Source organism: Talpa europaea (assembly GCF_964194135.1).
Source record: "Talpa europaea genome assembly, chromosome: 2".
Taxonomy (NCBI): Eukaryota; Metazoa; Chordata; class Mammalia; order Eulipotyphla; family Talpidae; genus Talpa; species Talpa europaea.
Genome location: NC_140068.1, coordinates 12,025,849 through 12,047,110, shown reverse-complemented (window position 1 = coordinate 12,047,110; position 21,262 = coordinate 12,025,849). Strand labels below are relative to the sequence as shown.

At 40.4% G+C, this 21,262-nt stretch overlaps 1 protein-coding gene across 1 annotated transcript; it reads left to right on the top strand.

The window, feature by feature from the left end:
- Nucleotides 1-1,344: 1,344 nt before the first annotated feature.
- GINM1 (glycosylated integral membrane protein 1) lies at nt 1,345-17,564 on the top strand (the record flags this gene model as incomplete). The annotated part of the gene is made up of 8 exons (XM_084227883.1): nt 1,345-1,470; nt 6,289-6,348; nt 6,514-6,610; nt 10,710-10,852; nt 11,375-11,531; nt 12,066-12,196; nt 13,587-13,750; nt 17,453-17,564. The coding sequence occupies 8 exons, from the start codon at nt 1,345-1,347 to the stop codon at nt 17,562-17,564; spliced, it is 990 nt and encodes a 329-aa protein (XP_084084009.1).
- Between the last annotated feature and the right edge of the window lie 3,698 nt (nt 17,565-21,262).

Genomic DNA, 21,262 nt, shown 5'->3' with positions numbered 1-21,262 from the left:
TTTAAAAAAAAAATTTTTGTCACTCATCACAGCTGTGGTAAATATAGTCTTTTTCAAATGATGAGAAATTTTAACAGGAAATTCCGTGACATTCACGGTTGCATACAGCAAAAACAGTGGCAGAGGCTTCTTGTGTAAGTGCCTCTGAAAGTTTCAGCACCAAGGCAAACAGCGACTTAGGCAGCGGCTAAGAGTTGCTCCAGACCAAGGAGAGAGTGAGAGGAACTTGGTGCAAGCATCCGCTTCCAGTGGACAAGGAGACATAGCAAGAGACCTGCACCCAGTGTAGAGAAGACAAAGGGGGCAGGAAAAAAATTTTTTGAGAAAATCTGAAAGGGGAAAGAATTATATCTCCATTTTGTAGATTAAGAAACTGAGTAGAGGGCCTCCCTGGTGGCGCAAGGGGTTAAGCACCTCACTATGAAGCAATCCGCAGCCTCTGCAGCACGAGTTCGATCCCCGGCCAGCCAGGGAGCAACCCACATGGTCCTGACTCGCCCGCTGCTCCCCTCAGCAGTGTATATCTGTCAATCTGCCTGTTGTGTGCCCAACTCTGTCTCGGGTGAATCCTCTCACCCCCACATCTCTAGACTGTACCCCAGCTCTTGTATGCATAAATAAATAAATAGAAAAAAAAAAAGAAACTGAGTAGAATGAACTTGAGGGTACAGATAGACTGGCTTCCAGTTAAGAGTGTTGTTCCCAAATCACCTCCCCCGACCCACTGAATGTTAAAACATTTAACGCGTAGTGGATTCTCAACTTTGGCATGATGATTCGCTTGGGGAACTTCTAAAAACTACTGCTGCCGGAGCCACAGCCCACACTCATTAAATTGGAAACTCGGATGCCCCGGGAGACTCTAGAATCCGTAATTTTAAAAACTTTCCAGGCAATCCCCATGTGCGGCCAATAGTGAGAACTGCAGATTTAATACGTGTTATTAAACGTGTTATATTTCATTTTTAATATAGGTAATAGTAGTCTGATACTTTACCATTACTTTCCCTTTCTAGACAAAGGGAAATACAGACAGACATAGCTCTGTGCATGTACAGGACAGACTAATTAAAACAACAGCCGCGAAAACGTTTGCACTCCTTCAGGTGGGAAAATCCTCTGCAAGGGAAAGCGAACCCCTCGGCCTCCGACCGAGCCCCGCCCCTCCACGCAGGGAGCAGCGCGCCCGGCGCCTCCCCTGGTCTCCCCGCCGCGGCCGAGGGTCGGCCACTTCCGGGGCGGGGCTCGACGTCCCCGCCCCCGGCCCCGCCCCCGGCCCCGCCCCGCCCCCCCGGCCGGGCCGGCCCTGGTCTCCGCGCCGCCCGCCGCCCCGGCCTGTCCAAGATGGAGGGCCGTCCGCGGGCGCCGCTGGCGCTCCGGCTGCTCCTGCTCGCGTCGCTGCCGGCCGCCGGGGGTCTGGCAGTGGCGGGCCCCGCCGAGCCGCGGCCGCTGCCGCCCCGAGCCCTACAGGTACGGCGGGGCGCGCGCGGCTCGGCCCCCCCTGCGCGGGGACCCCCGGGGCGCCCGGCCGGAGCCCGGGACCGCGCTGCGCGGGGCCTCCCCCCTCCGAGCCGGCCCGGGCCGGGGTCCTCCGGGGAGGCGTGGGGCGAGCACCCCAGAATGCGGGCGGCCGGGGCGGGGCCGTGCAGAGGCCGAGGGGCGCGAGGGCTTGTGACGCGGTCCGGCCGCGGGGCCAGGCGCTCCGGCGGGCCGGGCTCGCGTCCCCGCGGGGCGGCCCCGCTCTTGGCGCCTCCCGGGCCGAGCGGGCGGCGGGCCCGGCGCGGTTTCTGCGCTCGGGAAATGTGGAAGTTGCTCAACAAGTGAGCGAGCGACAGCGCTCCCTGGCCACCTGCCGGCTCCTCGCCCTCCGCCGGCCCTGGGTCGGGCGGGAGGAGAGGCCGAGGCCCGCTCCCACCGGACGGCCCAGGACGGGGCTCGAACACGGGGGCCTCGGCGCGGTGGCAACTGCCGCGCCAGAGTCCGCCGAGACCGCAGCAGAAATGCGCACGCCAGAAGCCCCGGGGTGGGGACGCCTCCCGGAGTTTCAGCGGGTCCTCCGGGGGCTTCTGCTAACTGTGACTGGTTCTTAGCCGTCTCTGCCGGGGACGTACTAACCAAAACCAGCATTTGCCTTTCACTAGCTGAATGTACGTAGGGAAAAGTTTGGAGATGTTAAAATGCGACTTTTCCCAGAATGAAAAGCTCCTTACCAATCAGGACTTAAATACTCTAAAGTCAAGGTACCTGGCACCATAAATGTCACTTTTTAACTTTTTTTTTTTTTTAAGTTGAGATATAGTGGAAAATCCTTCTACTTTTAATGTTTTAGAGTTATGACACTATACTCCCTGGGTATACTCACACTATACTCACAAAAATGGTGAGCATATCTCAGTTTCAGTTCTACTGGAACATTCCAAGAAGCCACAACCTGGCAAGCCCAAAGAACCACTTAACATCTGACATATGTGGACCACGGTTTACCACTGGTCAGAAACATGAATGTGATGGAAAACACCACGAGACCAAGTACAACTAAAATAATTTCTAAAATTCTGAAAATGCTGACATGGTTTTCCCCTTTTTCCAAATTTTAAAGAATCATCATAATCACTTATGAACCCAGAAGACAATGTGTCTCTATAATCTGAAAAAAATGCATTTTTACTGCAAGCTGAAAATGTACCACGTTGTGGGCTCTTAGTGAGTTCATCAGTTCAGTCCCTTCTTAAGCCTTCATTTCACTTTTGGAGAGTTCAGAGCTAAACTCAGAATTTCACAGAATTTCTAAAATGAACGGTGAGCAGCTAGAAGAAATCTCACTCTTTGAAAATGTGTATATGAGAAGCTGAATCTACTTGATCAAAATTTTTTTCAGTGTTTTACTGTGAAAATTTCCAAATGTGCAAAACACTGGAAAGAATTTTACAGTGGTCATTCATATTAGATAAGTGCTGTCCGGTGGAGCTTTGTGCAGTGATGGTGTAGTTCATCACAATGGCTGCTAGACAACTGTCAGTATTGAGTGACCAGTGTGGCTGGGGAACTAGCTTTTAAAATCTTTTTTTTTTTTAAAGACTTATTTATGCATACAAGAGCTGGGGTACAGGCCAGAAGTGCAGGGGTATGTGAGAGGATTCATCAGAGACAGAGTGGGGAACAGAACAGGTGAATTGACTAAAATACACTGTTGAGGGGAGCAGTGGGTGAGACAGAAGGGGTCTGTTGCACCATGTGGGTCACCTCCTTGGCCAGTGATCGAACTTGTGCTGCTCTGGCAGTGGATAGCTTCGTAGTGCTGCATCTTAATTCCTTGTACCACCAGGGAGCCCTAAAATCTTATTTAATTTTAATTAAGTGTAAATAGTCACAGGTGGTTAGTGGCTACCATATTGCATAGTGCAAACAGACTACTGTTAACATCCACTAAACTTGCTTTATGACATACCTGCTATTCTTTTCATCTTGTATCCATTAATTTCTTACATTAAGTATAAGAAAACTGGTTGGAGTCAGGAATATTCTCCCCATAGCCCCCCAGGGAATCAGATTTATTGGATTATAAGCATTTTATATGTTTACATGGGCAGTTGTGAAATAATATTGCATGTTATGTTCACATGGGCAGTTATGAAATAATATTACATGTTATGTTTACATGGGCAGTTGTGAAATATTGAGGTTACACAGATAGTAAAAAAAAAAATTATAGTACATTCTTTGAATATTAAAGTATCTCAGCCATCAAAGAGGCATTCAGAGGACACTTATTTTTTATATATGTAAATACTCATTTCCTGTATTTCCCTCAGAGATATTCATTTCTTTTAAGCCAGGTATCTATTCCCTTTCTCCTTAGGAAGCCTTGGTGTCCCAGAAGGGTATCGTATGAATGAAGGAATTAGTGGAAGAATTGAAAATGGGTGGGAAGAATCTTCAGTTCCACCACCCACTTTCTAAGTATACATTACCCTACTTCAAAAGCTTGAACTTCCAGTTCAGCCAGAGGTTTTCATAACATGTGACCTGGCTCTCAGAACTTCAGGTCAGGAAGCAATAAGTCTCTTCTGAAATGAAATCATTCAGGAGGAACAAAAGAATTTAATTGAATTTGGTTCTCTGGAAAATACAGTGTGCTAGTGCCTATTACTTGTCTTTTACAGACCCGTTCTACTAGGCGAGTGGCAGATGTAAGTGCAGTAAACTACTTACTAGCAATATAGAATATATACACCAATGAAAGGCAGAAGCTGCAAATGTTTCATATTTCATAGAGCACTATCATTCCAGAGTTACAATAGTCCACAGTTGATAGATCCCAAACTTGGAAAAGAGGAACTTCTAACTGGAATTTGGACATAAAAGAGTTACAGCTACCAATTTGACAGCTTGTTGAATGTTGGTGTGTTATAGAGATGAGTATATTGGCCCTAGCCTTCACATAACTAGATTAGAGTGGGCTTGAAGACAGCCAGGCCATTTCTAAGGAATCACTAGTCAGAAAGCTTCCTTGGCTTCTATGGCAGTTGGGAAATGGGCCTAAATGTATAATATGGGCCTTGCATAGAATCCTGTTGCATGAGTACAATCAACAACCTCAAAAAATCATTTTGTGGCTCATTGTTGCTCATTTGTTGGAAAAATAAAGTATTGGGGATAGTCATGGTGCCAAGAAACACACCTGTATATTATTTTGATGTTTGTGATTAATTTTCCTATTTTCAAAGTTAATACCCTGAGGAAAAACTATTGGTGAGGAGTATTTTTTTTTAATCTAACATAACAGTATCTGTCTGTGAATAAATTCAGGAGAGTTTGGCTTACACATAACAAATTATATTTCCTGTACTCAGTGGTGAATATTTGAAACAATGCTTCTTTATAGAAAACCTGGCATTAATAAACTTAAATGCTGTCCCATAACGTTTTGGTTGATGACAAAGAGCATGTGACAGTGGTCGTAGTAGGCTCTGCCATCTAGCCTAGATGTGTGGTTACACTATGCCTTCAAGGTTTGTGTAATTATCCTCTATTAAGTTCACACAATGGCAAGAACACTAAAACCACACTTCTCAAAAACTATTCCATAATACAGACTTATGACTGGTATTGGAGTAGACTGCTTTGAAACATGTTTTTAGAGGCACTAAACTGTGCACTGCACATACATGTCCAGACACCAGGGGACACAATGTCACATGCTCTCTGTCATTGACCAAAATGTTAAGGGACTGCATTTAGGTTTATTAATGCCTTATTTTCTATAAAGAAGCACGGTTTTATTTATTTTTAAAGATTTATTTATTTATGCATATAAGAACGGAGGTACAGGCCAGAGGTGCGGGGGGTGAGAGGTTTCAGCAGAGACAGAGGGGAACAGAACAGGCAAATTGAGTGAAATACACTGCTGAGGGGAGCAGCAGGCGAGTCAGGAGCAGCAGGCGAGTCACATGCTGAGCCATGTGAGTTGCTCCCTGGCTGGGGATCAAACTCATGCTGCAGTGGCTTCAGTCAGCTTCGTAGGTTGCATCTTAACCCTTTGTGCCACCAGGGACGCCCAAGAAGCACTGTTTTAAATATTCACCACTGAGCACAGGAAATATAATTTGTTATGTGTAAGCCAAACTCTCCTGAAGAGTTAAAGCAACTTTGCTTACTACAATAAGAAAGTCAGAAACAATTAAAATGTCCATGGTTACTAGGGGGGAAAAAAAAAAAAATCACATGATGGGAAATTACACAGCACTGTAAATAAATATGTACAGCTGCCTATGTCAATAATTTTAAACTAAGGAAACAAGTTCCAGAAGACTACACAGTGTTATTCCCCACTTATATAAAGTACAGAAACAAAAAATTAAATACTGTATTGTTTACAGAGACACAAATTGTTGTTAAATATAAGACTATTTCAAAAAGTGAGAACACAGAAGACAATATAGGAATTCTTTCGGTGGTATCAGCAGGTTTCTAAGGTGCAGGTGATACTTTCAGTTTTCCATCTAGGTTGTAGATATACATGTGTGTTAATCTTTCATTTTAAACTCCACATTTGCATATTATAGCTCATATATATGATATTTTCATAACTAAGTGGAAAAGGCATATAGAGTATGAAAAATAGAAATTTTTAATAAGGGTATAAAAAAATTAAAATGGTTTTAAAAATATTCTTTTAATGTTGTTATAAGTGACTTTACAATAAATTTAAATTAGGGAAAAAGAACTGAGTTATTCTCAATTCGTGAAAAGCATACCTATCCAATTTACATAATATTTATTTTACAGGATGGCTTTAGAATTAATGTAACTACCCTGAAAGATGATGGGGAGATAACAAAATTACAGGTTTGTCTCCTTTTGGTTATGTTTTTAATATTTCACTTAGCTAAGTATTATACAGCCTATTTTATTTTTGCTTATACACCTAAGTCAGATAATGTGTTTTGACATGAAGAGTTTGTCATCATTGATAAACCACTGGAATTAATGTATATGCTGCTTTATTTTAAGGTTGTTCTTAACATAACCTATGAGAGTGGACAGGTATATGTAAATGACTTCCCTGTAAATAGTGGTGTAACCCGAATAAGCTGTCAGACTTTGATAGGTGAGTACTACTAAATTATTTCCATAATTGTTCTGTTTTTAATACTAAGTAAGACATACTTCTTTGATGCTATTCACTTCCATTTCAGATAATGATATACATCATTACTTGAGTATACAGTAACACTGTTTAGAATCTATTTCTACTTTACATTGATTATTCCTGGCATATTCACATTTTTTCTTTTGTGAGCTTGGCAGAGATAACTGCATTTCTGGTAGGGTGATATCAGTGTAAGAATATGCATAATCTCCATTATTTAGATTTGTCTCTTCTTTCAGTTTTGTTAATTCCTGCTTATATATTTTGACACAATATTACTCAATCCATACAGATTTAGAACTGTTACATCTTCTTGGCAGATTGGTTCTTTTATCATTACAATATATCCATTATTTCACTGTTGTTCTTTACTTTAAAATCAGCTATATCTAGATTACTTAAAATCACTGCTTTTATGGCAAGGAATGGGGAAAGAGGTGGTTGGTGTAACTTTCCATTTTCTTTCAGTCTTTCTGGATCCTTATAATAAAGGTGGATCAGTTATAAAGCAGCTTATATTTGTTTGTTTCTTTGAGTCTGTCAATCTGTCTTTTAATTGGAATTATAACTTACTAACTTAATGTAATATCTACTATATTTAGATTTAAATCTTCCATTTTAATTGCTTCCTATTATGTCCTACCATTTCTGTGTTCTTTTTTTCCTCCCTTTTTTTGCCTATTACTGCATGTTGACTTATTTCTATGCTTGTCTTCTTTCTAGAATCTTGTTATAAAGGTCTGGATATCTTTGTGGCCTTAAACTTTATTTTATTCCCATTGCATGAGACTCCTCAAAGTTCTGTTTAGCTTCCCTGCCTCTTAATCATTGTCTTCTATTTAACTTGCCAGCTTCTCTGTTCAACGTGGAAATTGACAAATGCCTTGCGGGGTACTGGCTGTTCTTTTTAGCTCACTGATCCTTTTCGACAGATGTGGGTTGAGTATATGTATGTATTTATTTCATATATCTTTTGTAGTAGTTCTCGGTGAATGGTTCTCAGTGAGAGGGCTGGGCTACTACTCAACAATCCATCATAACTAGGAAAAGAAGTGCTATCACTGGTTTAAGTAATAATTCCTTGGATAATGTATTCATTAGGAATTTGGGAGAGTATTCCGGCTGCTCTATTTATTATAATTATCTTTATAGTCATCCCAGTTGTTGCATTAAGTTTGTTTGTTTGTTTGATAACTGAAGTAAATGCCCATCTTATCAGTTACAAGAACTTTCAAAAACATTAAATACAACAACAGCAAAAGTATTCTTTCCTTAATTCATTTAAGAAACTTTCTTCTTTGGTAGGTGTGTTACTTGGTGCTCTATAACAGTTTAGCCCATAACTTACTATGACAGTATTCTATAGATTTCCATAGGTTGAGAATCTGACTAGCTTAGCTGGGTCCTTTGGCTCTGGATCTCTTGAAAGGATACAGTTATCTTGGGCTCAACTGTGAAAGATGTGATTCCTAGCTCACTCTTGTGGTTGTTGACAGGATTTGGTTCCTTGTGAACTCAATCCATTGAGGCCTCAGTTCCCCATGAGATGCTAGCTGAGGTCTTTGCTACCAGAACCTCATAGAGCATCTCACAACATGGCAGCTGGCTGTATGAGCAGGAGAACAAGAGAGGCTACCAGAAGACAGAGAGTGACTAGCAAGACAGAAGTCACAGACTTTTATAATTGTAGAAGAGATAGTCCATCACTTTTGCTGTATAAGCACAGCTTGGCAGTATTTTAGGTTTGGTTCTAGACCACCACAATAAAGTGAGTCACGTACATTTCTTGGTTTCCCAGTACGTATAAAAGCTACATTTATTCTGTACTGTAGTATATTAAATGTGCATAGCATTATGTCTGAAAAACACTGCAACTACCTTTAACTAAATGTGACACAGACACAAAGTGAACAAGTGCTGTTGGGGAAATGGCGATGATAAATTTGCCTGAGACAGGGTTACTGAAACCTCCAGTTCATAAAAAACTGTACTATCTGTGCAGTGCTGCATAGTGAGGCACAATAAAGCAAATGCTGTCTTCTTTCTTAGAAACAAGTCATTAGGTCCAGCAGACACTCAGAGGGAAGGTGTTACAAGTGCATGAGGATTAAGAGGCCCGGGTCATTGGATGCCTCACCACAGGGGAAGTCAATACGAAGGGCTTTTGTTGTTTGTAATTTAATTTTACTCTGCAGTGGGGATACCAGATGGAGGGACTGAGGTCACCACGTCCGTGTATGTATACAGCTGCATGTTCTGTGGGCTCTCTCATGCTGTAGGGCATGGGCCTTTGGACATAGAGATAGTCACCCAGGAGCCTTCCCGAGGAGTCGAGACTGCTGGGTAACAGACAAAGAAAACTAAGTGGACCACAAGAGGGGAAGGCTCACAGTTAGGAGCCATGGAGCTTGGGGGTATGAGACAGACTAGAGAGAGAGGAGCAGTAAGTCCCCCACCAGCAGCTGGCAGAGAAGGCCCTTTCTGAGAATTTTCAGAGAAGTCATGGGGAGGCAGCAGAAGGTATGAGCACAAGAGGAGAGTGGTCGGGGCTGTGTTACAGTGAGGCTAGCATGGCGCTGTGGTGCGAATGGGTTGAGGGGGAGGATTAAAGAAAGGTAGAGTATTAGGTAACTACTGCATTACTAAGCGGATAAGGAACTAGATTGAAACAGAAGATGGAAAGGCAAATATAAGAGCTACTTGGGAGCTGGAGTGGCCTAAAGGAAGTACCTGACTGAATACAGAGGATGAGGATGACAAAGTCAAACAGTTGGTAGCATGGAGGAGAGTGGTCTTCTTAACAGAAACAGGGAAGTTAAGGGGGAACAGTTTTGTGAAGACTCAGTTTGAGCTAAAAAGGTTAAGTTACTTGGATCTCAATAAAAAGGTCTGTCATTGTTTCAAAAATTAAAAATGTTAATGATTATAATTTATTAAGAACGGAGTGAGGCTCTGGCATCTGTACTATGCCCCCAGTTGATCAATGTATAGTTAGGATTTGGAACCACTAAACCAGGTGTTTGGACGTTATTGATAATTTGTGATGGTAAAGTTATAATTCTGGATGGAATTATTGCCTAATAATAATAGAATAATAAACTCAACACATACTGCCAAGGAAGTCAGCCTATTGGAAGAGACAGGTTTATACTCTTAAGAACTACACTGCGAAGAAGTTAGTGTTAGGGAAAAAAAAAAAAGACATCTAAACACCATTGTAGGGATATAGTAACTAGAACTATGCAAGAGGAGTTTGTTGGGAAGAGAGAACAGTAGAAAGCATTCTAGATAAAAGGGATAGCCCTATACAGGCACAGATTCAATTTACATAGCTGGATTCTCTTTTGGCAAATAACTCTCAGATAACATTTGAGGGGACAAAAATGGCTCCTCCTGATATATGTTGATTTATCTTTTTCTGTGGCACTTTCTGCCCTAACAAAGTAGCCATTGGTTCTGTAAACCAGCTGCAACTGCCACTGTGTGTGTGTGTGTGTGTTGGTTCTAAAAGAGGATCATGGCCAACAGCTAATCCTTTCTATTGTCCATTAGTAGAGTAGTTACAGGCTTTCCACTAGTCCCTTCCTGCCCTCTATGACAGTAACAAGTCACCTTTTTGCGAAAGGATTGAGAAAAAAAGTGTCCTTACTGCTTGGGCAGCATTTTGTGAGTGAATGAAACACGGGTGGATATGCTTACTTTGCTGAATCATGGGATTGACTGTGCCTTCTGGCCTGCTTTGCAAATAGTGATGGCGCGTTGCCTCCTTATTGACAGCCTGTGCCAAGGAGCAGGAAGGATGTTGGTACTTGGGGTTTCAACAAATCTAAAGCTCATCAAGCATTTTCCCATTTTCAGATGATATAAGCCATGTAATGATTTGTCAGATTGTCTTTGTTTACATAAATCTGAAACATTGAGGTTAGAGATGAAGAAAGCTAAAGAAATTGGTGTACAATTGTCTTATTCCATGTAAATGTCATCAAAGTAACCAAGTTCTGTAACAGACTGGGTGGTGTTTTTGTTCAAAGTTGTCATTACCTTTTTTTTTTTATAGTGAAGAATGAAAATCTGGAAAAGTTGGAGGAAAAAGAATATTTTGGAATTGTTAGTATAAGAATTTTAGTTCATGAGTTTCCTGGTTCCAGTTTGAAACGAATTGTCATTCAAGAAGAGATAGTAGAGATTGATGGAAAACAAGTAAGACAGTATTCTTATTAATTGAGAATTGTAAAGATTTGTACTAGGTATACCCATGTGTTATTATTTACTGCTGACTTGATAAGAAAGGTAGGTTACCCTAATGTTGCTTACATATCCAGTCATTTAGAATGTTTTTGTTTTAGCATTTACTTGTCTAGTATTTGATTTCTAATTTTTAAAAAACTGATCATATTCATACATGTTTATATCACTTTAAAATATGAATATCATGAAATAGAGCATGTAAACAAAGAGACTGAATTTGATTCAAAGCTCTGTAACCATTTCCTCTCTAAATGAAATGGAACTAAGAGCAAGCTTGTAATAGTGAGTGCTAGGGTACACAGGAATATGATTAAACTTGCAAGTTAAGTGCCTAAAAGTGGCCGCAGGTGGTGGTGATAATAAAGAGTAATTGGGTAAATAGGCCAGGTTTCAGTAACAGGGATCAGTCTTACATTCTTACGGGATTATGCTGTTATTTAAATTAAAGAGTAATTGCTTTTTTTTTTTCCATAGGCTCAACAAAATGATGTTACTGAAATTGACATTTTAGTTAAGAACCAGGGAATGCTCAGACGTTCAAACTACACACTGCCTTTGGAAGAAAGCATGCTGTACTCAATTTCCCGAGACAATGACATTTTATTTACCCTTCCTAACCTCTCCAAAAAGGGTAATTTAAAAGATTATTTATTAAGGAAATAATTTCTTTAGTTGATAGTTTTTAAATCACAGTTAATATGTTTGGAAGTGGGCTTTTTCAATAATGATTTATAAGCTGTATTACTTTATATGCCCATTCAGGAATCTCTTGAGTCTTAATAGAATGCGGTAAGTGCTGACTGTGTAGCAACACTTTGCTATAATTATCTATTTTTACTATGGGTAATCTTTACCAGGTAAATAATATTATTCATTTAGGTTCTTTTAGAGGGACAAATATTTGTTTTTTCCACTGAAAGAGAATTTTTAAAAATTTGATTTTCTATGTGACAAAATCAGAACTGCTCTAGTTCCCCTAGAGCTGTCTTAAGCTTTTCGTTCCTTTCTGGTACATAAATCAGTGAAAATCGATTTTTTTCCCTCTCATGGTAAAACAAATACTCTTACAGTCCTGTAACTGGCATTACCTTACTTATCTAGCATTTAAGCCTACCGTAGGGGTCTTCATCCGCATATTGGTGACTTGGCTCTTCCTTCCCTGTAGAAAGTGTCAGTTCACTGCAGACCACCAGCCAGTATCTTGTCAGGAACGTGGAAACCACCATAGATGAAGATGCTTTACCTGGCAAACTACCTGAAACTCCTCTCAGAGCAGAGCCTCCATCTTCATATAAGGTAAGTCCACTATCTGGGATTATTTTTATAAGCATTTATAGCTGTAAAGAAAAATACTGCATTTAAAATGAAGTAGAACCATGATGATTAGCATTTGGAACATTGTTAATAATGGACTTATCACGGCTGTCATGGGATATTTTTAGGTATTCCTATTTTCCTTTAAAAGTTTCTTTTCCTAATAAGATAGTGATTATCAAGGCACTGATCTTCATTTGTTTAGGGCATGGAATCCTCAGGATCTTGTCGTGACCCAGCACTCTGGTTAACAGTACATTTTCTGGAGTGAGAAGCTCAATTTAAACCTTGCTTTTGCCACATATTTATTGTATGATCTTAGGCAAGTTCCTAGCCTCTCTAACCTCAGTTTCGTTATTTGTACCATGGGACACTGTAGTGCTTATTTCATGAGGGTGTTGCAAAGATTAAATAAGCTGGGTACAAATATAAATATGTGTTGGTACCTAGGGGATTCTCATGTATCACTAGTAACATTATACTGCTGACTGGGAAGGCATTCAGAGTTCAGAGAGTACCCTGATATCTGTGTATATACTACTAGGCCACTCATAGGCCTTCAGATAATTTCCATTTAAATAAGCAAGGTCTATTATTAGCCTTAAAGGATTTAAGAGATTATTCTTTGAAGACACTCTCACCAAAGGTTGGTTTTGGTTATTTTAGAAGGCCAGGTCACTTTCTGCTGCCTGAACTGTAGCCTCCTGGTCTCCTCCTCCTTTCCTCCAACCAGAGGAAAACGCTTCTGGTTCATTTTTATAAAGTGGTTTATGGGCCTCCCCTGGTGGCGCAGTGGTTGAGCGCTGGGCTGCGAAGCTGCTCACAGCCTCCACAGTGCCTGTTCAATCACCAGCCATCGGCGACGGTCCCACATGGCAGGCAGACTTCTCCTGCCGTGCCCACTGCTCCCCTCAGCAGTGTATTTCATCGGTCTGCCTGTTCTGTTCCCCGCTCTTGCTCTGGTGAATTCTCTCACCCTCCCGCGCTTCTGACTCTACCCAGTGCTTGTATAAATAAATAAATAAATCTTTAAAATAATAAATAAAGTGGATTAGCCTAACCTCTTGTCAACAAGCAATTATTTTCATTTGACATTTAATTAAGCAAATATTACTGTAAAGGTATCATTTTTGTGCCTGTTACTGTCAGACTAATTTTTTAAATTGAAAATAATGTTATCAAGGTACATTTTAAAATAAAACATGCAAGCACAAACATTGAACATATGCAGTTAAGAAACATTTTGGCACATGTGGACACCTGTATAGCCTCTACCGTGATCTAAGTATCATTTCCCCAAAACTAGGACAGATGCTTAGAGTTCCTTAGAGAGCAAATGAGACTTGCATATCTGATCAGAACTCTGCTTTAGGTGATGTGTCAGTGGATGGAGCAGCTCAGGAGAGACCTGTGTAGATTCTGGAGCGGTGTGTTCCCAGTGTTCTTCATGTTTTTGAACGTCATGGTGGTTGGAGTTATAGGAGCATCTCTGGTCATAACCATCCTAAAGGTGCTTTTCCCTATTTGTGAATACAAGTAAGTGTTTCTTGTCTTTGAAAACATTAGTATTTTTAATAATTAAAAAATGAGTTGTATTTACTATATAAAACATAAAAATTAGTAAGGCAGGAGAAAGAATATGTCTCCTTTTTTCCCTAGCCCATTGCCCAACTTTAGCAAAATTGAAAACATTTATGGGATACTTATGATGATAAAGACACTTGCTGGGGGATGCAAAGGTAACTAAGACAGACTCTACTGTCTGAGAAGTTAAAGTCAACTAGAGAAAGAAAACATATTTATGATGAAAATGAAATGTGTATAAGAGTCAATAAAATAAGAGGACTTCATTATTATCAATTTAAAATGACGTTAATATTAGAACACTAACATATTGCTTGTAACAGAATAAGCAAAACAGGAAACCTCTGAACTATTTTTCAGTGTGGGGTTAACTGAATAATGATACATAACGTTATGTGGGACACTGGGCAGCTTATAAAAAAAGTAGGCATTTGGAGATGGGAAAAAAGTCCAAAATCTGTTAGCTGTGGGGAAAGAAGTTTTATCACAGTATGATCCCATTTAGGTAAAACAAAAGTAGCACGTGTGTATTACATAAATGCACAGAGAACTTCTGGGCAAGTCAGCAGTCATAAGTGCAGAGAGGACTTCCACACTTGACTCTTTTTTTAACTATAAATTATTTTATAAATTAAAAAATGAATTTATTGTTAGTGTTTTCACAAGTTAAGCAACTAGTCATTTCAGTTGTCTTAACAGAAGTAAATCTCAATAGAATGAGATGAGCATAGTTTTTGGCTTAGCTAAGTTATCCTGTATTGTATTGGCAAAACCAAAGGATTTACAGAAAAAGGCTCAGTTTGAGCAGTTGCTTTTCCAGTTGCCTTTTGTGAGATCTTTGAAGCTGCTGTGTAACATTTAATTAATGTACCTTTTCAAGGCTTGTTAATAGTCAGTCATAATGCAAGTAAAACACCTGCAGAATAAATATTAATGTTCATTCCACCTTTTAGTTTGAGTTTCTCCTGAAGAATTTGCATTTCCCACTTCTTTGTGATAATCAAAATTCCATAACTTTAAATAGTTTCTTCCTTTTGTCCTTTGTCAGGAAGTCAAACCTGCATGGCGCAATGTTGTACTTTTTTTTTTTATTCTTTTACCAGTGTTTTGTCATAGTTTCATCCATGGGAAAAGATACAATGTAAAATTAAAAACCAAATTTGTGATATGTTTTATCAATGGTAATTGCGCCAAGGATATTTTCTGATGCTAAGAGATTCTATCAGTACAGATGTGTAAGAGCACTTAAGTGAAATTACCTCTTCACTTTCCTAATCTACAATTTTTGTACCCATAGCCCCTGGAATTGTCCTTCCCAGTTGTACATACATCTTATCCAAATTTTGTGTATTGATGTAAATGTCTACTGGATAACTATAATTGTCTGTCAACCTAGATGCTTAACTCTCCCCCAAATTGCTTTATTTCTTAAGACAGAAGTTCCTAAACTTCTTGGATCATAGCACTCTTAGTGTATCAGTCATTTCTTCTTGATGCCCTTACAGACTAGAAGAACAGAAGTATGTAATTCTCAACTTACAATGGGGTGTAATGAAATGGGGCACTATGAAATACTCATATTTGGAATCAGATTAGACATGTCCAACTTCATTTTCTGTTCAACACTAGTTCTTGCACAGCATTTGCTTTTATCACAGTATTTGCCCAAAAACCACTTTTGCGAACATAGTGACTTCATTGAAAGCAATCTGCAGTATATAGTGTATATTCTGCAATCTGATGTTGAAGCTGAGAACTACCCTCAAGCTAGTATTACACAAAAAGACTTGAAAATATTCTGTGGTGTCTCTGTGAGTCTGCTGTGCCACCCCAGGGGTCTCAGTGCAGCTTGGGAATATCTTTCTGTCAGTACATATATGGGTTTCATTTACTCCTCTGTGGCTGCTAGCATGGATACGTCGTAAGATAGTCACTCCTCTATTAGACATTTAGGTAACTTCCAACTTCATGTTATTTCCAATAATGCTCAGTATATATTCTTAAATGTACACTTAGCTCTATGCACATGTATATTTATGTAGAATAGATTCCTAAAAGTGAAATTACTGTGTCAGTGGGTATATGTAATTAGCATATCTACAATCTAATGATAATCTTTTGTTGTTGTTTTTGCTACTGTAGACAAATACATAATTCATTTTAATTTGCATTTTCTTCTTAATGGCCTCTTTGTGACTCTAGGTTTACCTAAGTCTAGCATGTTTTTAAACATTAGCTGGATGTATTTCTCTTGTGACCTGCCTATTAATAGCTTTTGTTCATTTTTCTGTGTTATTGCCTCATGTAATCATGAATGTGGGGCACTCCTTTGTTATACACACATACATTATATATACTGCGTTATATATATATATATATATATATATATATATATATATATATATATATATATGGTCCCAGACTATGATTTCTCTGGCTCTTGCTCATTGTATCCCATAGATATAAAAGTTTTAAGTTTGCAGTCACAACAATTTATGTGCTACCCTTATGGCTTCTAGAGTTTTAAATTTTTCTCAAGTAGATATTTCCCATCTTAAAATTAAATAAGTGTTTTCTTCAAGCTTTTTTTTTTTTTAACTATCACTTTTGGTGATACTTTTAGCTAGAGTTCTGATTTTGTTTCCCAGAGAGGCCACTGTTCCACCAGTAATTCATCCATTGACTTGGAATGTTACGCATTATAAATTCCCATATATCTTAGTCTTCCTGGATTCCTTCAACTGATCTTTTTGTCCTGTGTCAGTACCACAGTTTTAATCACTATATTTTAATAAAAACTTTGATGGCTAGTTAAAGCTTCTTTTAAAATGTTACTGCTATTGGGCCTCCCCGGTGGCGCAGCGGTTGAGCGCTGGGTTCCGAAGCTGCCTGCAGCCTCTGCAGTGCAGGTTCGATCCCTGGCTGCTCCCTGGCCACCGGAGGAGGGTCCCACATGGTGCGCAGACCTCTCCTGCTGCCCGCTGCTCCCCTCAGCAGTGTACTTCGGTCCTTCTGCCTGCTCTGCTCCCTGCTCTGGTGAATTCTCTCACCCTCCGGCGCTTCTGACTATACCCAGTGCTTGTATAAATAAATAAAAAATAAATCTTTAAAAAAAAAAAAATGTTACTGCTATTCTTACAGTTTTCCTTGTGAACTTTAGAATCACCTTCTCACTTCTATAAACAGTTAAACCTCGTTGGCATTTTGATTGGAACTTGCAATATAGAATCTATATTGCAATGTAGGAACTAGGAGCCAATTCAAAGATCTCCATTCTGGTCAAGTAGGTACTTTAATAACAAAAGGAGAAATACTGTCTAAAAATCAAAGGCTGCATTCCTGTGCCCAATACTGCTTCAGAGACTTTTCCACCCACCTTGCATAAAAATAGGACCTCATTCTCTGCTTTGGAGATTTGCTTAACTTTCCTCTCCTTTCCTACAATAGCAAGAACTCCGTCCTACAACTTTCTATTCCCTCACTTAGTTTGATTAAAGTGAACTTTGGACTCAGAGTTTACATAGCCATTATAAACTAAACAAAATGATGCACTAGCACTTACCCCAAGGTATGTATTTAATTATAACCTTGAAGTAGCCCTTACTACCAAACTATAGACAGAGGAAATGTTTAATTTTAATTTCTGTATTTCAGAGGAATTCTCCAGTTGGATAAAGTGAATGTTATACCTGTGACAACAATCAACTTATATCCAGATGATCCTGAGAAAACAGTAGAAAACCTTGAAGATAAAACATGTATTTAAAACACCATCTCAAACCATGGACTCTGAGTGGGTCTGTACAGTAGAGAAATTGCTAAACTCCTAAAACTGCCAAAAACTTGACCTTTAAAGTGGCAAGTTAGAATTCATCTTACCTGTAACTGGGCTGCCTATTCAGATGATGAATTGTTAAGGAAAATTTAAACAAAGTGGAAGAAAAGACATGTCGAAGAAACTTTGAAATTACCAAAAAGAAATTAAAAAGGCAAGACGGAATGCCATGTGCTAATACTTTTCCTAGGTGCCTTTGTTAAGAAAATTATATCCACTTAATTACTATAATATATGAGACTTTATGAAAAGCACTTTATGGAATTCTAATTTAAAAGCTCAAGAACATTAACACTTATTTTTTTATTCAGTAAAACGTGCCTTTATATTAAGTATGTGACTCGGTATAAATCACTGATGTGTATCATGATTTGATTGTATCCTGTACCAAGACCACTAATTTTGAATGCACAGGATGTAAAAAATAGTGGCTGTCCTCACTCTAAAATAAACTTTTTTGAGGAAAAAGTAGTCTTTTGGTATAAAAACTTTGCTCATTGAGAATTACTGGGTATTATAGTAACTCCTTTGCTTAAAATCAAAGCTAACAAGGAGCCATCTGTGTCATGGAATTAGAATGGGCCTTTGCACTGGTGGTTCTGAATATGAAGCTGTTTACCCTGCAGCAGTGTTTTATCTTACTTTTTTTAAGCTCACCAAAATTGACATATTTTACATATAAAACTTATCTTTACTCCATGTGATAAACTACTGTAAGACTTTTTTTATTGCAACTCATCATTTTATTTTATTTTTTTATTTTTTAAACATTTTTTATTTTATTTTTTTTATAGAGGCATGTTTTTATTTATTTGTTTGTTTGTTTGTTTGTTTTGTTTATACATGCACTGGGTACAGTCAGAAGTGCGGGAGGGTGAGAGAATTCACCAGAGCCAGAGTGGGGAGCAGAGCAGGCAGAAGGACCAAAGTACACTGCTGAGGGGAGCAGCGGGCAGCAGGAGAGGTCTGCGCGCCATGTGGGGCCCTCCTCCGGTGGCCTGGGAGCAGCCGGGGATCAAACCGGTGCCGCAGAGGCTGCGGGCAGCTTCGCAACCCAGCACTCAACTGCTGCGCCACCGGGGAGGCCCACAACTCATCATTTTAAACACATTATCCAAGAAAGTAATGACTTTTTTTTTTTAACTACCCTGTATTTAGGCCTATGGATGCTGTGAGAGAAGAATGACAGGTAGTACAGAGTGAAGGAGTAATGTTTCATTTTGCCTGTCTGTGAGGAGGAATAACAGCCCTGTGAAATGTACTGTCTGTATTATAGAACGGATATTAGCATGTAATTTACAGTCTGATCTAAAATCACCCAGCTAGTAACATTTTTCTCTTCCATATCCTTACTCATTAAGTTTTTAGAGATCACATTTTTTCTTTTTATATTACGCTTATTAACACTGATTTACAACACTGTATTTTAGAGGTACAGGTTCACACCTCTTACAAATGTATGTACCACACCATGCCCACCACAAAAGCCCCAATAATTCTCTACCACAGTTCAGTGAGATTTTTTAAATATTAATTTTGTTGCTTTCCTTTCCTTCCAGAGCCCACTTTAAGCAGCCAAGCGTTTGTGCTTCTTTTTTTTTTTTTTTTTTAAAGATTTATTTATTTATGTAAGTACTGGGTACAGTCAGAAGCACGGGAGGGTGAAAGAATTCACCAGAGCCAGAGCAGGGAGCAGAGCAGGCAGAAGGACTGAGATACACTGCTGAGGGGAGCAGCGGGCGGCAGGAGAGGTCTGCGCGCCATGTGGGACCCTCCTTCAGTGGCCAGGGAGCAGCCGGGGATTGAACTGGCGCTGCAGAGGTTGCAGGCAGCTTCGCAACCCAGCGCTCAACCGCTGTGCCACCGGGGAGGCCCCGTTTGTGCTTATTTCCTCAGTGAAAGAACATGACAGCAAAAACAAACCCCAAAACAGTAAAAACCCCAGTGTGTATGTATGGCAGGGGAGTAGGAAGCCACTTCTGGCTTCTGAATTGTAATTGTGTATGCACTTAATAAAGAAGAAAGAACTGACATCCAGAGTAAAAATTGTGGATTAAAGATCTTGGGTAAAGCCAGCTGCCCATTGGCATCACCACCAGCAGACCCTGTGTGATAAAAGCATAGACATTGGTGGGTTTGTCTTCAGGGACCTGAGCATAGAGAGACAGCAACCCCTCCATATAGGTTTTCCAGATGTGACAGCAGTGGAGGACCACGGTTCCCTCCTGGGTGGAACCGCAGGACAAGGCCCCCCAAAAGTACAATACTACAGAGTGTATGAAGTTCACTTAGGAAGCAGATGGAACCTTGGACAGCGTCATGCTGTCTTGTGTCCTCGGGGCTTGACGCAAAATAATTCTTACCTGTCCAGGAGTGACCTAGAGGTGGCAGGAAAACAGCAGACCTGAAGAAGACATGCAAGCAGGAAGCAGACAGGAGACATCTCAGAGAGCACTTGGATGGCTATTGAAGAACAAGGGCCACTTCCTCCAGCGCCTTGTAAGTGTAGATGAGACATTCCCCCAGAATGTAGGCAGCCCCTGGAGAAAGAATGGGCAATCTATCAACTGACAGTGCCTACTACCAAGCCAGTAGAATAGAGGCTGGTTCCAAACAGACATGATGTTCTATCACAGAAAAACAATGTTCCCTGGATATCTTGAGTTTATACACTAATACCTTTGTAAGAATTAAGGGAGACGCTAACACCTTAAGGAATTTTTGGCTAGGAAGTTTGGAGAGATGATGGTGTCATTCACAGATGCAGAGAATAAAGAAAGGGGGCAAACTTGTGGAACACAGGTCAGGTTTGGCCAGATTACGGTTGAGGTGCCTTTGGGATTCCTTGGGTGTGTCGGGAAGCAGCTAGATAACTGGTCCTGGTACTTTACCAGATGATCACTGTCTCCCGTGTGGTCCTCTGCTTCTGCGCAGGCTCTCTTCAGGTCTGGTCTCCATGCAGTAGCTAAAAGGATTCATCCAGCTGCCCGATCAGGCCAGCACATGCTGGTCCACTTTGCGTGCTCCACCCCCCTCCAATTCAAGTGCTTTTCCTGTGTGGTCTCTGTATACATGAAATCACTTGTTATCCATAGGCTGACAGGGTCTTACAACATCCACTCAGTATAAACTTGCAGGTTCTAATGAGAACAATGTAGGAGGTTCCATGGCCACTTACGGAGGAGAGGCTGTGCCATCAGCAGACTCCAGTTCTGCCTTCTCACTAGTGGGACATGGGGGCAGGCCAGGCACTGTCTTAACCCTTCTATGGCTGAGATGGTAAATGGGTTAAATGCGTTTCATCAGCACAGTGAGCAGCACAGGCACAGAAATGTCTACTTGCCTGTAATACAACCTCTTGTGTAGGCAGAATAAAGTCAAGTAAGGTTGTGTGTGTGTATTTTTTCCCCCCTTCAGATGCACAATAAAACGCATCTTTAAAGGTCTCTGGAGAAGGAAAACTACCCTCACACCAGGCAGGAAGGCAGGCACTCTGGGCATGGTTCTTGCCCTAATTGGTAAAAATGTTAAGGACTTGCAGTCATCCACTGGCGCCCACGGCGCTGGAAGCAGTCATTCCCTAGCAGGAACAGCAGCTAGAGCCAGAAGGGAAGTCACTCTGCTCGGAG